A 15,984-nucleotide genomic window follows, 5' to 3' on the forward strand; every position below is an offset into this window, starting at 1 on the left:
ATGAGAGAGAAACATCAATTGGCTGTCTCTTGCATGGCCCATACTGGGGATGGAGCCCACAACCCAGGCATGTACCCTGACCGGATATCAATCCCGTGACCTCTTGCTTCATGGGTCGATGCTCAACCACTGAGCCATACTGGCTGGGCTCAAGTGTACTGTTTTTTAATATATCATTTGTATTGTGTGTTTGTGTTCACCACCAAAAGTCAAGTCTCCTTCTATCACCATTAATTCACTCCACTTTGGTAATCACCATACTGTTGTCTATGTCTATGAGGTGTTTTTTATTCTTTGCTAGATTCCATCACCTTTTTCACCTAGCCCTGCAACCTCTCTCCCCTCTGACAGCTGTCTGTTCTCTGTATCTATGAGTCTGTTTCTATTTTGTTTGTAAGTTTATTTTGTTCATTGGATCCCACATATAAGTGAAATCATATGGTGTTTGTCTTTCTCTGACTGACTTATTTTGCTTAGCATAATACTCTCCAGGTCCATCCATGCTATTGCAAAAGGTAAGGTTTCCCTCTTTTTTATGGCCAAGTAGTATTCCATTGTGTAAACGTACCACACTTTTTTATTTATTCATCTACTGATGGACACTTGGGCTGCTTCCAAATCTTAGCTATTGTAAATAGTGCTGCAATGAACATAAGGGTGCCTATATTCTTTTTTTAAATATTTATTTATTTTTTTTACTTCTTTTTTAAAAAAATCTTTATTGCCGAAACCAGTTTGGCTCAGTGGATAGAGCATCAGCCTGGGGACTGAAAGGTCCCAGGTTCGATTCCGGTCAAGGGCATGTACCTTGGTTGTGGGCACATCCTCAGTGGGAGGTGTGCAGGAGGCAGCTGATCGATGTTTCTCTCTCATCGATGTTTCTAGCTCTCTATCCCTCTCCCTTCCTCTCTGTGAAATATCAATAAAATATATTTTAAAAAAATCTTTATTGTTCAGATTATTACAGTTGTTCCTCTTTTTTCCCCCCATAGTTCCCCTCCACCTGGTTCCCACCCCACCCCATGCCCTTATCCCCCCCCCACCACTGTCCTCATCCATAGGTGTATGATTTTTGTCCAGTCTCTTCCCGCACCCCCCACACCCTTTTCCCCTCGAGGATTGTCAGTCCACTCCCTTTCTATACCCTTGATTCTATTATATTCACCAGTTTATTCTGTTCATCAGATTTTTTATTCACTTGATTTTTAGATTCACTTGTTGATAGATATGTATTTGTTGTTCATAATTTTTATCTTTACCTTTTTCTTCTTCTTCCTTTTCTTAAAGAATACCTTTCAGCATTTCATATGATACTGGTTTGGCAGTGATGAACTCCTTTAGCTTTTTCTTATCTGTGAAGCTCTTTATCTGTCCTTCAATTCTGAATGATAGCTTTGCTGGGTAGAGTAATCTTGGTTGTAGGTTCTTGCTATTCATCACTTTGAATATTTCTTGCCACTCCCATCTGGCCTGCATAGTTTCTGTTGAGAAATCAGCTGACAATCATATGGGTGCTCCCTTGTAGGTAACTGTTTTTCTCTTGCTGCTTTTAATATTCTCTCTTTGTCTTTTGCTCTTGGCATTTTAATTGTGATGTGTCTTGGTGTGGTCCTCTTTGGATTCCTTTTGTTTGGGGTTCTGTGCGCTTCCTGGACTTGTAAGTCTATTTCTTTCACCAGGTGGGGGAGGTTTTCTGTCATTATTTCTTCAAATAGGTTTTCGGTATCTTGCTCTCTCTCTTCTTCTGGCACCCCCATAATTCGGATGTTGGTACGCTTGAAGTTGTCCCAGAGGCTCCTTACACTATCTTCATATTTTTGGATTCTTTTTTCTTTTTTCTTTTCCGGTTGGGTGTTTTTTGCTTCTTTGTATTTCAGATCTTTGACTTGATCCTTGCAATCCTCTAGTCTGCTATTGGATCTCTGTATATTATTTTTTATTTCAGTTAGTGTATGCTTAATTTCTAGTTGATCCTTTTTCATATACTTGAGGGTCTCACTAAATTTATTGGCCTTTTCTAGAAAATTCTTGAAAAACTTTATGACCCTGGTTTTGAACTCTATATCCAGTAGTTTGCTTTCCTCCATTTCTTTCATTTGTGACCTGTTTCTTTGTCTCCGCATTTTGGCTGCTTCCCTGAGTTGATAGAGTGGCTTTGTGTGCTAAGTGTCCTATAGGGCCCAGTGGCTCAACCTCCCCAGTTACCTGAGGTGGACACTCTTGGTGCACCCCTTTGTGGGTTCTGTGCACAGTCTTGTTGTAGTTAAGCCTTGATTGTTGTTGGTATCACTGGGAGAAATTGACTTCCAGGCCAATTGGCTGTGAGGATCAGCTGTGTCTACAATGGGAGAACTTCTGTGCTGGAGACACCCTTATGGGACAAGACTTGCTTCAGTGGTGCTTTGGTGCTCACTGAGTCTGCCCCCTGAGTGTGTCCCTTATGGATCTGAGGAGTTGTAATCTGGATGGTCCTACTCTGACTCCTGAGTACACTGGCTTTTGGATCTCCAAGGAGGTGTTAATTTAACCTCTGCCTGAGGTCACCCAGCAGGAGCTACGGAGAGATCTGCAGATTCCTCTTCTTTATTTGGGTTTTGGAGGTGCTCAGATAAGGCCCAGCTATGAAGCAATGCAAGCTGCTGTGGGGCCTTGGGCCTTCTTTTAGATGTTCTGGGTCTTTCTGACACAGCTGCAGTTTGTTAGGTAAGTTTAGATTCCAAGAGACCAGGCCATTCATATGCAAAAGCCTCTGCACACAGCTTGGATGGGGCGGAGTCTCAGGGCAGAGCAAACAGCAATGGCTTTCCGTCAGCCCTGCCCTAAGAGGCGCCTGTGTCTCAGTGTCCCTTGGTAGTCACTGCAAGCACCTCTGAGAGAAAGCCGCCCTCGAGTTCTGCCCACTGCCAGACAGTCCAGTTTCTCCTGGTATGAGTCTGGGTCCCCAGTCTCGCCCAGAACTGGAGTTCAGAGCAGTCGGGAGCTTGTGTCTCCCTGCGGATTGAAACAGCCAGCTGCGTACTCAGTTGCCAGCCCTCTCTGCACGCGCGCCTCCGTACCTCTGGACTTTACTTCTGCAGCTCCTCTGAGTCTCAGTGTCCTTTTCTCTTCCCTCCTTCTAGTTGTAGAATTTCCACTTATCCAGCATTCCTGTGGTTCTGGATGATGTCCATTTTGTCTTTTAGTTGTAGTTTTGAAGTGGTTGTGCGCGGCAGCAAGTTCAGGTGTTTATCTATGCCGCCATCTTGGTTTCTCCACCTATATTCTTTTGAGTCAATGCTTCAGGTTTCTTTGGATATATTCCCAGAAGTGGAATGGCTGGGTCATAAGGCAGTTCCATTTTTAATTTTTTGAGGTAACTCCATTCTGCTTTCCACAGTGGCTGCACCAGTCTGTTTCCCTGCATCGCCTATCCTCCAATAAATTTACTGATTTCTGTGAAGTGAATGCAACAATTAAATGAAGTGTCTTGCCATCAGATCACTTCTGCCTTTTTACAGGCATTTGTTCAGAAACCATTGCCATTTGGTGGTGGTTTCACTGACTCAAACAACTTAAGGTACCAACAACAGTAGGAGGAAAGTTCCTGTAGTGTTTTAACCAATGGAAAGTAAAACTAATGGAGTTCATTGGACTAAATGAATTAAAGGACCAAGGGCATTCTGGGTACCTGAATAGTTCATAATGAAAGTGATAAAGAAATACTACTATTTATTGCTAGGAAAACTTGTTTTGAGCTTGAAAGGAAAATATTACGGGGGTTCTCCACTTTCTATTGCAGATAGAACAGGTCCAAATGAGGATAGCCATGGCTAAGATCTTTCTAGAACAGGGGTCTTGAAACTCATAGGTCTTGTCCAGAGACCCGAAGATATGTCTTGAAACCTGTGCCAACACTTGATGGTTTTATGAGATTTTAAAAAAATTTTTAGCCTCTTGGTCCTTCATTCCCTCATGTATAATAATCATGCTCATTTTATAGCAGTTTTGAAGGATTAAATTTATTTGTTACATCTGGCCATAATGAGTACTTGATCAAAGTAATCTCTTAAGTGTATTCCATACCTTCTCATGACAAAGGTGCAAAAAATAGTGCTTCCAATCTTTGGGAATGAGATTCTATTATGGAGTTAATTTCTACTTAGTACTCTCAATATTTGCAACGGTTTTAGTAAACTCATTGAATATTTTCTTTTAGCCTTTAACATAACTTGTTGCTGTATTTCTACTTTTCTTCCAGTTAAAGATTTGGAAAAAAGAAAGGATCCAAAAACCAGAGTCAAGGTGGACAAAGTAAATGGGAATAAACCATCTGTACCAGAAGGTCAGTTTTTAAAATTTGCTTATACTGGGGCTGAGTTGTTTTAATAACACAGGCAACGCACACACATGTAGCTGTTGGTCCCATCAGAAGATGGGATCTAATGTGAAAATCTTTCTCAGCCCCATTTCACTCCTCCTTCCTTCGTCACACATAATAACTGTCAACACTTCCCTCTCCCTTACTCTCCTGTATTCAATACACCTCCAAGTTCTAGTGAATTTATTTTCTATTGAAATACTGACAGAATCTATTCATTTCTTTCCATGTCTATTGCCAACACTCAGCTAAGGTTCCATTTCTTTCTTGGCATGCAGTATTTTTTTAAAGCAAAATCTCAATGAGTTCTCTACCCAGAAATTAGAGCAATCTTCTCAAAATAGATCTGACCCTATTTTCTCCCTACACACACCTTAAGACCTCCTCAATAGCTTCCCATTGCTCTTAGAATAGAGACCAGAATCCTTAGCAAGACCTCTAAGGCGATATCTCATAACAAACGTACCTTCCTCTCCTTCCTCATCTAACAACTGAATGCTTTCTACCCACTGGCTTCCTTTCAAATTCTTTAAAGACCCTGGTCTCTCCCATACAGTCATAGCACCTGTGTACTCTCTGCATAAAACACTCCCCACATCACCACTCTGCTTAAATATTTTTTTTCCCTTTCAAAGCTAAGTTCAATCATTACTTTCTCCTAAATATTTCCTAACCTTTCTCCTCTATTACAGGCCCTCATACAACAACTAACTTTCCTTAACGGCATTTGTTGTAATTTTATATTTACTTGTAATTTGAATGGTTGCCTTCCCAACTAGACTGTGAGATCCAAGAGAGCAAGAATTGTGTCTGGTTTTGCTCCTCATTGACTCAGTATCTAGCAGTTTCTGACACACAACAAATTTCCAGTTAACATTCAGTGAATAGAAAAACAAATTGTCTACTAAAAATGTTACCTACTAATAGCTAAAAATGTAATTTTTATAAAATTTGCCCTGTTTCTTTTCAACCTATGGCATGAATTTCCAGTCACGTTTCAGTGAATATACAAATGTACATATGGTCTGCCATATTGCATTTCCTGTTCTGTGCATCACTTTGTCACTTTGAGAACTTTCCATGTTATTGCCATTTCCTGTGCTCCCCCCATATGCCTTATTTATTTAGAATTGATCAAGTTTTAAAAAATATATTTTCCTCTCTACTCACCTAGAAGGTTTTCAATCCTTTTGTTTTTTTTGTATGACTATAATTAAACTTTTAATATGCATACAAAAACCAAAGTTTATAACTAATCAATACACAATTATACAATGCTTAATTATCTACCTTCTATATTTTACACAACTCATGAAAAATACATTAATTTTTATTTGTTTTTGTCTCACCAAGGTATTATATTTATAACTATTATACTAAGTCATTGTCTAAATTTTCTCATGTTTAAAAATTTCTTTGCCCATCTTTCCATTTGTATCTCCAACATTCTCTATGTGTTCAGTTTCCTTTAGGGACGATCTGTGGTGGTAAACTCATTTTACTCATACAAAAATATATTCACCCATACTCTTTGTTGAAGAATTAGCTGGGTACTAGGTTGAGTGTTGTCTCTAATCATTTGGAAGATATTTCACTATGTTCTGCCTTCTATTTTTGGCAAGTCTGTTGTCAGTCTAAATGTAATCTCTCTTTTCTCTTTGGATGCTTTTTAGGCTTTGTCTTTAACATTCTGTTGTTTTACTACAATGAGTCCAGTTACAGACATCTTTGTGCCTTCAGAATTAAGATTCATCTTTCACCAATTCTGGAAAATTCCCAACCATTAGCACTTCAAATATTCTTTTTCTCAATTATCTTTCTCTGCTACACCCTGAAATTAATCATTTCCTCAAGGAGTCCTGTTTCTTTTCATGAAAAATTATAATTAGAAATCAACATGTGGGTACTAGATGAGTTTATTGCTTCTAGATTGTCATTGCTTCTAGGCCCACTTAGCTGAAAATACAGGCACAGGAACACACACACACACACACACACACACACACACACACACCATTATTCCTCTATCTACCTATCTATCCTTTATCTTATTAGATCTTATGTCTACCTTATACCTATATTACAGGGTTCATTGTAGTCCCCTCTTTCTATATTAAATTTATGTTTTTAGGAATTCACAAAAACAGGAGATAGAATCAGTCATTCAGAAAATAATTGTTGGAACAGTTGCATTATACCTATGCATACAATTATAAGATTTCCCTGAGGGCAAGGGGATGGGATTCTCTTAGCAAAAGACCTCCAGTTTTCTCTTTCCCCCACCCCCACTTCTCTTGCTAAGACAGTTTTAAAGGATTTTGACACCTTTTTCTGTTGGCCTCCAGCAAATTTTATTATTCTTAACCTATAAATTCCCCAATGGTAAGAAATCATAGCTCTGCCTTAAATAAGTTTTCAAATGTCCTCATTTTTTTTAAGAGAACATGTAGCATATATATATTTTTTTCTTTTTAATCAGATACTTTTCAACTATGAGCACTACTATAGATTTTGGCAGTCTGTTCCCCATAGGTATGCTTGGGCTTGTCCGATGGATACCGTTTTTTCTTGTCTAAAAATTTTCTGTTAAACATCTTGTTTCTATATCTGCAGGGCTGACTGTTGGTATCAAATTAAACAGGTGGTTCAGTCTTAGAAATTGCAAAATGTCAGGATCTGTTTGGTATTGAGAAATTGGAATAACAGGGATGATTGAGTGGTTGTATATTTCAGAAAATCACCTTGAACAACCAAGGTAAATATATAGTAAAATCATGTTCAAATTATATAGTCAAATCAGAGCTGAAAATAATTGCAAATGTAATGTACTGGCTTCTGGAGATGAGGAAGTTTTATTTTTAAATAGTGATGGTTAGGCAAAGTACCCTTTCTTGGGTTAGTATTAATTTATGATAAACAGGAAATAACCAGAGAATTGTACAAGTAAGCTTTTAGAGCAAACTTTATATAAATGTATTTAAAAAGGACCCTATGCTTTCAAAGGAAATAAAATCCATTTAGGTATCTTACATTGTGGTAGGTAGAGTTTGGAGAGGGTAGACAGGAAGAGATGCTAAAGCCTATGGGGATAAAAACAGAGTGAACTGTCTCAGAGATGGGAATGTTGTTTGGGGGAATAAGAGGAATTTCACTACAGGAAAGTGAGAAATAAATACGGATCAAGAGGAGTTGAGTTACGGAGAGCTTTGAAGAGCACAGTGAAGAGTTTAGGCTTAACTTGGTAGGTGAGGGAGGGAAGAAATAATCTTAAAATTTAGAGTTGGAAGATACTTTGAGAGCCATGTAGCTCAAGCAATTGAGAAGATGGTTGAGGCTCTTTATCCATGCCACCAAGGGTTGACGAGCATCTGCTTTTATTGACCAAGATCTCACTGTTTTCCAAGTCAGTGGTCTATGGAAATCTCGACTGTTAGAAAGATATTTCTTGAAATGAGTTGAAATCTGTCTCCTTGTAGGCATACAGAACACTCCTAATCCCCTTTCTGTATGACAGCCCTTTTAATATTTGAAGACAGCTGTCATGTCCTCTCCAAGAACCTTGCAGTTTATGAACAAAGGAGAAATGTGATGTTTACAGGATTGTAAGTTACTCTTGAGATGCAGGGCTCTGAGTGACAGAAATGTTCTTTTGGCTGAAGTTTAGGGACTTGGCATCTCACATCTGCAAGTTGTCATGGTGTTATTTATCCCAGGTTGGATATAGCACAAGTGAGCATGACTTTAATTGCAAGGCTTGGCAATCTTCCCTCCCTCCCTTTTTTCCTCCCTCCTTTTTTCCCCTTTCTTTCCTCCCTCCCTTTCCCTCTCTTCCTCCCTCCCTTTCTCCTTTCTTTCCTTTCAAATACTCTTCTATGATAAGAGTTGAATAACTCAATAGCTAAGTGGTTCAGGCTATGGAGTCATTTCTGGTTTTGAATTCCAACTTTTCTACCTGCCCAGTGTGTGATGATAGGCTAGTTATTTAACCTTTCAAATTACTTAACCTTTCTTAATTCAATGGAGTGAGAAGAACATCTATCTTAAAGAATTAAAATCTGGCTTAAATGGAAAAGATATATGCAAAACATCTGATGAAAGCAGTCATGAAATGGTAGGTCATTTCATTCTTGTAAAAAAAAGAAAGCAATGAAGAGTGTCTACCATAGTCAATAAATAAATAACTGTATGTATTCATCAGGGTTCTCCATATGGAAATAGGATCCATATACATATGGAAAGAGATTTATTGTAAGAAATTGCCTCATGATTACAAAGGCTAGAAAGCCCCACAGTTTGCAGCTGGCAAGCTGGACACCCAGGAGAGCTCATCCTGTAAGTTCCAGCCTGAACACTGGCAGGTTCCACTTCCAAGAAGACGAGTGTTTCAGGTCTAGTCCAATGTTACAGCTCAAGGCAGCCAGGCAGGAGCAGTTCCCTTTTACTCAGCCTTTTTATTCTATTCAGGTCTTCAGTCAGTTGGATGAGGGCCACCCACATTAGGGAGGGCCATCTGCTTTACTCAATCTACAGATTCAAATGTTAATCTCATCCCAAAACGCAGACACACTCAGAATAATGTTTAACCAAATGTCTGGGCACTGCGTGGACTAGTCATGTTGACACATAAAATTAACCATCACTATGTAATAGATTTCTTAGAAGTAAGAAGTTCTGCCAATGCCCAGCTGGTGTGGCTTAGTGGTTGAGCACCGACCTATGAATCAAGTGGTGGCTGGTTCCATCCCCAGTCCAGGCACATGCCCAGGTTTTGGGCTTGATCCCCATTAAGGGGTATTCAGGAGGCAGCCAATCAGTGATGTTTCTATCTCTCTATCCTTCTCCCTTCCTCTTTCTCTAAAATCAATAAAAACATATTTAAAAAAAAAGTTCTGCAAAGAAAAATAAAACAGTAAGAGAAGAGAGTGATGGGAAGTGCTGTTTTAGATTGGTAGTCAGCCATCAGGGATGCTATGAAAGTTAAATCTACTCCAAGACTGGACTAATGAGTACTATGTTCATTCTGATTAATGTGAAATCAGACTCCTACTCCTCATCTGCTAGATGGACAAATTGTAACATTAATACAACAGGTAACTAGTGGCTATCCATTATGTGAGGACATCTTCTATGGTAGTGCCAGTGTGGTATGATGGGAAAGGATATTGGACCAAACATTTAGAAGTCCTGATGTCCAGTTCAGGCTCTGCCAGTAACCACTAAGCCATTCACTTGTCTGTCTGAACCTCAATTTTATTTTCTGAAAAATGAGAACAATTAATGGCTCTCCACAAAAATGTTGTATTAGATGTTCCAATGTATCGAAAAAACCCTTTTAGAACTATTAGCTTAAAAAAAACCCAGTGATGCAGCTGAAGCCAATCTTGAGAGCAAGCTCTTGGTTTGAAAACTTGATCTTAAGTGCAAATTGTTCTGTGACCACAGTTTTCCTTGAGATGTCTTGGTTTATGAATGGTATACCTAGATATTTTGCTAGTGGCATAGAAAAAATAAATAATCCAGAGCCACTAAATGAATCAGACTAATCCTGGGGAAATTTATTGTGAGATTTTTCTGATTGCATATTAAAATAATGTGAGTAAAAATAGTAAATGCTCGCCTTTCATTCAGCTTTGCCTCCAGCATTGGAAAAGTATCAAGGAAGACAGGCAAAGCTGATACCAACTCCCTGATCCCTAAATAACTGTAATCCACTTTCCCAGTGTAGTCCTGGAGCAGGAGAGACCACATTTAATTCAGCCATCATGGTCCATTTTTCCAGGGCTCTGCCAGACAGATGAATTACTATGTAAGAAGAGAAATTCTTTTTCAATAGCACAGTTCAATGTAGTTCACATTCATTGATGAGCTACATGCCAAGAGCTGAGCCAGACAAAAGGGATCAGAAGATAAAACACAAATTTCTTACCTCTCAAGCTTACCTCTTACCTTTCATAGCCCGGAAGATAGAAATGGAAACAGATCGCAATAGTCCAGTGCTAGTACAACAAACCAGGTACAAATGCAGAAGCAGTAAAAAGAGGCAGGTGAGGTTGAATATAATGATGCTCATAACTTTCAGATATAGAATGTTGGCAAATGATTAGCTTTCCAAAGCCCCTTCTTTTTTTTTTTTTTTTAAATATATTTTATTGATTTTTTACAGAGAGGAAGGAAGAAGGATAGATAGTCAGAAACATCGATGAGAGAGAAACATCGATCAGCTGCCTCTTGCACACCTCCTACTGGGGATGTGCCCGCAACCAAGTTACATGCCCTTGACCGGAATCGAACCCGGGACCCTTCAGTCCGCAGGCCGACGCTCTATCCACTGAGCCAAACCGGTTTTGGCCCAAAGCCCCTTCTTGATACACCTCCAGAAGTTATCCTATCTAATAAAAGAGTAATATGCAAATTAACCATCACTCCACCACACTAACAAGCCACGCCCACCAGCCAATCAGGAGTGAGTATGCAAATTAACCCAACCAAGATGGCTGCAGCCACAGAGCGAGCAGGAGGCTTGGGTTTCCCCAGCAATGGAGGAAGCCAAGCTTTCCGCACACCCTGGCAGGCCCAGGCCTCCACTCAAGGCTACGAAGTTTCAATTATAGAAGATAAATAAATCCCAACAAAAATGGCGGCAGCCACGAAGCTGGAGAGAGCAGGAGGCTTGGGTTGCCCCTAGCGATGGAGGAAGCCAAGCTTCTGCAACCCTGACCTACCTTGGCCTCCACTACAAAGTTTCAATTACAGAAAATAAATAAATCCCAACAAAAATGGCTGCGGCCACAGAGCAAGCAGGAGGCTTGGCTCTGCTCAAGGCTACAAAGTTTCAATTATAGAAGATAAATAAATCCCAGATACCAGGGGCTCCACTTGGGTTGCCGGAGGGCATGGCCGGCCTGCAAACCACCGCAGGCCCCTCGCCCAGGCCACCCCACGCCCCAAGGGAACCCCACCCTGATCTGGGACACCCTTCAGGGCAAACCAGCTGGCCCCCACCCGTGCACCAGGCCTCTATCCTATCTAATAAAAGAGTAATATGCAAATTGGCCATCACTCCAACACACAAGATGGCTGCCCCCATGTGGTCAAAGATCCTGCCCCCATGTAGACACAAGATGGCCAGCAGGGGAGGGCAGTTGTGGGCAATCAAGCCTGCAGAGGAGGCAGTTAGGGGTGACCAGGCCAGCAGAGGAGGGAAGTTGGGGGCGACTGGGCCTGCAGGGAAGGGCAGTTGAGGGGGGACCCAGGCCTGCAGGGGAGAGCAGTTAGGGGTGACCAGGCCTCCAGGGGAGGGCAGTTAGGGGCAAACAGGCTGGCAGGGGAGCAGTTAGGCATCAATCAGGCTGGCAGGGGAGTAGTTAGGGGGTGATCAGGCTGGCAGGCAGAAGTGGTTAGGGGCAATCAGGAAGGCAGGCAGGTGAGCAGTTGGGAGCCAGCAGTCCTGGATTATGAGAGGGATGTCCGACTGCCCGTTTAGGCCCGATCCTACATCCCTCAAGGGGTCCCAGATTGGAGAGGGTGCAGGCTGGGCTGAGGGACACTCCCCCCCACCCCCCATGCACGAATTTCGTGCACCGGGCCTCTAGTAGAATATAATGGGGATAATTCCTTCCAAATGTTATGATGTTTGTATTGTAGCCTGTATATTGGGTGCTTTCCTTTGATTGCATTTGGCTGCTTAGCTTTTTATTTTAACACTACCTGTATTTTCAGAATTATCTTTTGCTAAAGACCACATACAGTCAGTTTTTCAGATCTCTTCCATTTTACTTGTATCCATTTGTGTTTATTTAGTTTTGTATATTTTTTCACATATGTATGTTTGTGTATCCACAAGCACAGTAAAAATCCTGAACAATTCTATTACCATAAATATCTGTATGTTGCCTCTTTATAACCACATCTATCTCCTTCTCACCCTCCACCCTTAATCCCTGACAACCACGAATTGGTCCTCAATTTCTAAATTTTTTCTTTTTTACTTAAAAGGTATTATATAAATGGAATCATGAAGTAGGTAATCTTTTGGGATTAGCTCTTTTCTCTCAGGTGTGTGTTAGTAGTTCTTTTGTTTTTATTACTGAGTACTAAGTAGTACATGGTATGGATGTACCACAGTTTATTTAACCATTAACTTTGAAGGATATCTAGACTAATTTAAGTTTTTGGCTATTATGAATAAAACTGCTATGAACATCTGTGTACAGTGTGTGTGTGTGTGTGTGTGTGTGTGTGTGTGTGTGTGTGTGAATGTAAATTTTTATTTCTCTGGAATCAATGCCCAAGACTGCAATTGTTTGTTTATATGGTAATTTCATTGTATACTTTTTAAAAGAAACTTTCAAACTGTTTTCAGAGCAGTTATACCATTCTGTAGTCCCATGAGCAATGTCTGAGTGATCCCAGTTTCTATGCATACTTTCTAGCACTTGTTATTACTGTTTTATTTTTAGCTATTTTGATAGGTGTGTACAGTGAAAATTCATGGTGGTTGGTTATCAGTGTTGAACATCTTTTCATGTGCATGCTTGCCATCTGTATATCCTCTTTTCTTCTATTTTTTTCTTAAAAGTTTCTTAGTTTTACTTACTATATTTAAGTTGATTATCCACTTTGAAGTAATTTGGATATAAAGTATGAGGTTTTGATCAAATTTATTTGTTTGTTTTCATGGATATGCAGTTACCCCAGCACTGTCTGTTATAGTATTTTTGCACATTTGTCTAAAATTATATTTAGATTTAAAATCAGATAGTTGAGCATATTTGTATAGGTCTATTTTTGGCTTTTCTATTAGTTTCTATTGATGTATGTGCTTATCCATCTGAAAAACTAGACTATACTGACTACTATATCTGTACAGTTAGTAGGCTAAATATCTGGTAAAATAATTCTTTCCACTTTATTCTTTTTTTTCATGATTGTTTTAGCTATTCCAAGGTCTGTGCCTTCCCATATAAATTTTAGAAAAAGCTTGACTATATCTAAAAAAAACTCCTTCTGAGGTTTGGTAGGAATCATATTAACCTATAGATAAATTTAGAGATAATTGCATCTCAACTATGTTCAGTCTTCTAATCCATGAACATGGTAATCTGTAATCTTATTTATTTATTTATTTATTTATTTATTTATTTATTTATTTATTTATTTATTTATGTCTTCTTTGATTTCTTCTATCAATAGTGGGATTTTCAGCACACAGATCCTGCAGATGTTTTAAGTATATACCTAAATTTCTCATTATCTTTGGAGCACTTATAAATGGTATTAAAGTTATCTTTTTTTCAGTTGAAAGAGCACAAATTATATATTATTGTGACCTTGATTTTTCTTATTACTGTGATACCAATGTAGTTTAAATTCTCTTCATTCATTTATTGGCTATATATCTTTCCTATTCTCTAAATTTTTTATTTCTGTTTTTTAAATATATTTTTGATACTATTCTTTTTTAGTTTTTTATATTGTACATGTCTTCTCCAGTCGGAACTTGTCTTTATATATTTCTTAAAGTTTTTTTTTATGAGCAACTTTCAAAATTTTAATGTCATTAAATTTGACAGTCTTCTAATTTATAGTCAATTAATTTTATCTTACTTTGGAACTGTATAGAATTTATATCTCTAAGTTAAAATGACTTGAGTGAGCTGAATAGGCAGAACATTTTTATTGGAAAAATTTTGACATAGATAATAACTGTTTTCATAGTCCTCTTCTACATAAAGAGAGATTTCTAAGACCTTATCTTCAATGTACCCAAACAAAAAAGTGAAATAATATTCCCAATAGTTTTGGAAGAGAAAGAAAGCTACTCTCAATTGAGGCAAGTTTCCCTATTAAAAATGAGAGAAACAGATTCTTAATGCTTCATCAAACTTCAATTTTCCTGATTATTTTTTAAAAAATAAATTTTTATCCCATGATTTCTTGCAGTATTCTGTTTTAGAATATTTTGGTCTGATACAGTAGGATTATATCCCAAATTGGTGGTGGCTTTGTATTTGGTTATTAAAGAAGGGAAATATGTTGCCTTAAAATATAATATATCAACTTTGGATTGAACTGTACTATATAGCTTCCATATGAGTATCTGAGTATTTCATTGGCAAGTACATTTTCCCCCATCTGGTAAAAGGATCTATATATTCCATGTATATTTATGTCTGGGGAAAAAAATCCAAGATCTTTTTAGCAAAATGTGGCCTGCTAGGTGCAGAGATATAGATTAAATTGCCTAGCCCAACCATAGCAATTCAACTGTTTTCTCTCCAGGAAAAAATATTCCATTTATTTATGAATACTTATACATTTTGGGTTTTATTATATAAATTACATTTCAAATATTGTTTTATAGTCATTTAATGTTAGAAAACAAACTGGGGATTTGTTGGGCAATTTCAAGAAGTTGGCAAGACACAAAGAAACACACACAATTCATGATCTCCAGTTTTAATATGAAAATTCAGCGAAGTTAGTTTTTTTTGGAAACACAAACTACAGTATGAAGGAATGCTACTAAAGATACTAACAATACCCTGTGATTTTGAAGGGTTCTTAAACACAGTAAGAATATTTTAGCATCTTAGTTCTGTGTGCACAACAGTGGTGGTTTTCACTTAGTCAAGCATAGACCTACCCCGTATATTAGACAGTCTCTTCCTTTGTTGCAAAGACAGCTGTTTGCCCTTGGCACCTTGCCCATAATCACTGCAGGCTGGGACTTTCCAGCCCCTGGGCATCCTGTTCTAAATCCCTGTTGTGAGACCTACTTGAGCCATTTAAAAATCAATTATTGAAATGATTTTTAAAAAAATATATTTTATTGATTTTTTACAGGGAGGAAGGGAGAGGGATAGAGAGTTAGAAACATCGATGAGAGAGAAACATTCATCAGCTGCCCCCTGCATACCCCCCACTGGGGACATGCCCGCAACCAAGGTACATGTCCTTGACCGGAATCGAACCTGGGACCTTTCAGTCCGCAGGCTGACGCTCTAAGCCAAACCGGTTTCGGCTATTGAAATGATTTTAAGGGAAAAAATCTTATTGCCACAGAGACACAGTACAGTAGTCCCCCTTATAGGCTGTTTCACTTTCTGTGGTTTCAGTTACCTGTGATCAACTGTGGCCCAAAAATAGTAAGTGGAAAATTCCAGAAATAAACAATTTATAAGTGTTAAATTGTACACCATTCTGAGTAATGTGAAGAAACACCCACTTTCCTGTGCCATCTTGATCCTCCCTGCTCCGGTCTTAAATCATCCCTTTGTCCAGCGTTTTCACGCTGTATATGCTTCCCACATGTTAGTCACTTAGTAATCAATTAGGTTATCAGATTGAATGGGATCAGCATTGCAGTGCTTGTGTTCAAGTCACCTTTATTTGATTTAATAATGGCCCCAAAGTGCAAGAATAGTGATGCCAACAATTAGGATATTCCAAAGAGAAGTCATAAACTTTATCATAGGTATGTATGTATAGGAAGAAACATATATATATAAACACACACACACATATATATTATATACTAGTATATACTAGAGGCCCAGTGCATGAAATTTGTGCATGGGTAAGGTCCCTAGGCCTGGCCGGTGATCAGGGCCAATCTGTGGGGCGAC

General features: G+C 38.8%; 1 protein-coding gene across 5 annotated transcripts in view; it reads left to right on the forward strand.

Moving 5' to 3' along the window:
• The window catches only part of COL14A1 (collagen type XIV alpha 1 chain), a gene marked incomplete at both ends in the record, with an annotated part of 185,099 nt that overhangs the window by 16,912 nt on the left and 152,203 nt on the right, over nucleotides 1–15,984 (forward strand). For 4 of the 5 annotated variants that reach the window (XM_080646647.1, XM_080646648.1, XM_080646649.1 and 1 more), the window contains one exon: nucleotides 4,238–4,321. The exons of the other annotated variant lie outside the window; for it this stretch is intronic. In XM_080646647.1, the coding sequence (XP_080502773.1) occupies nucleotides 4,238–4,321 (84 nt within the window). The remainder of the gene's footprint in view (nucleotides 1–4,237; nucleotides 4,322–15,984) is intronic. 5 annotated transcript variants of the gene reach the window in all.

Source organism: Plecotus auritus, assembly GCF_963455305.1.
Source record: "Plecotus auritus genome assembly, chromosome: 11".
Classification (NCBI taxonomy): Eukaryota; Metazoa; Chordata; class Mammalia; order Chiroptera; family Vespertilionidae; genus Plecotus; species Plecotus auritus.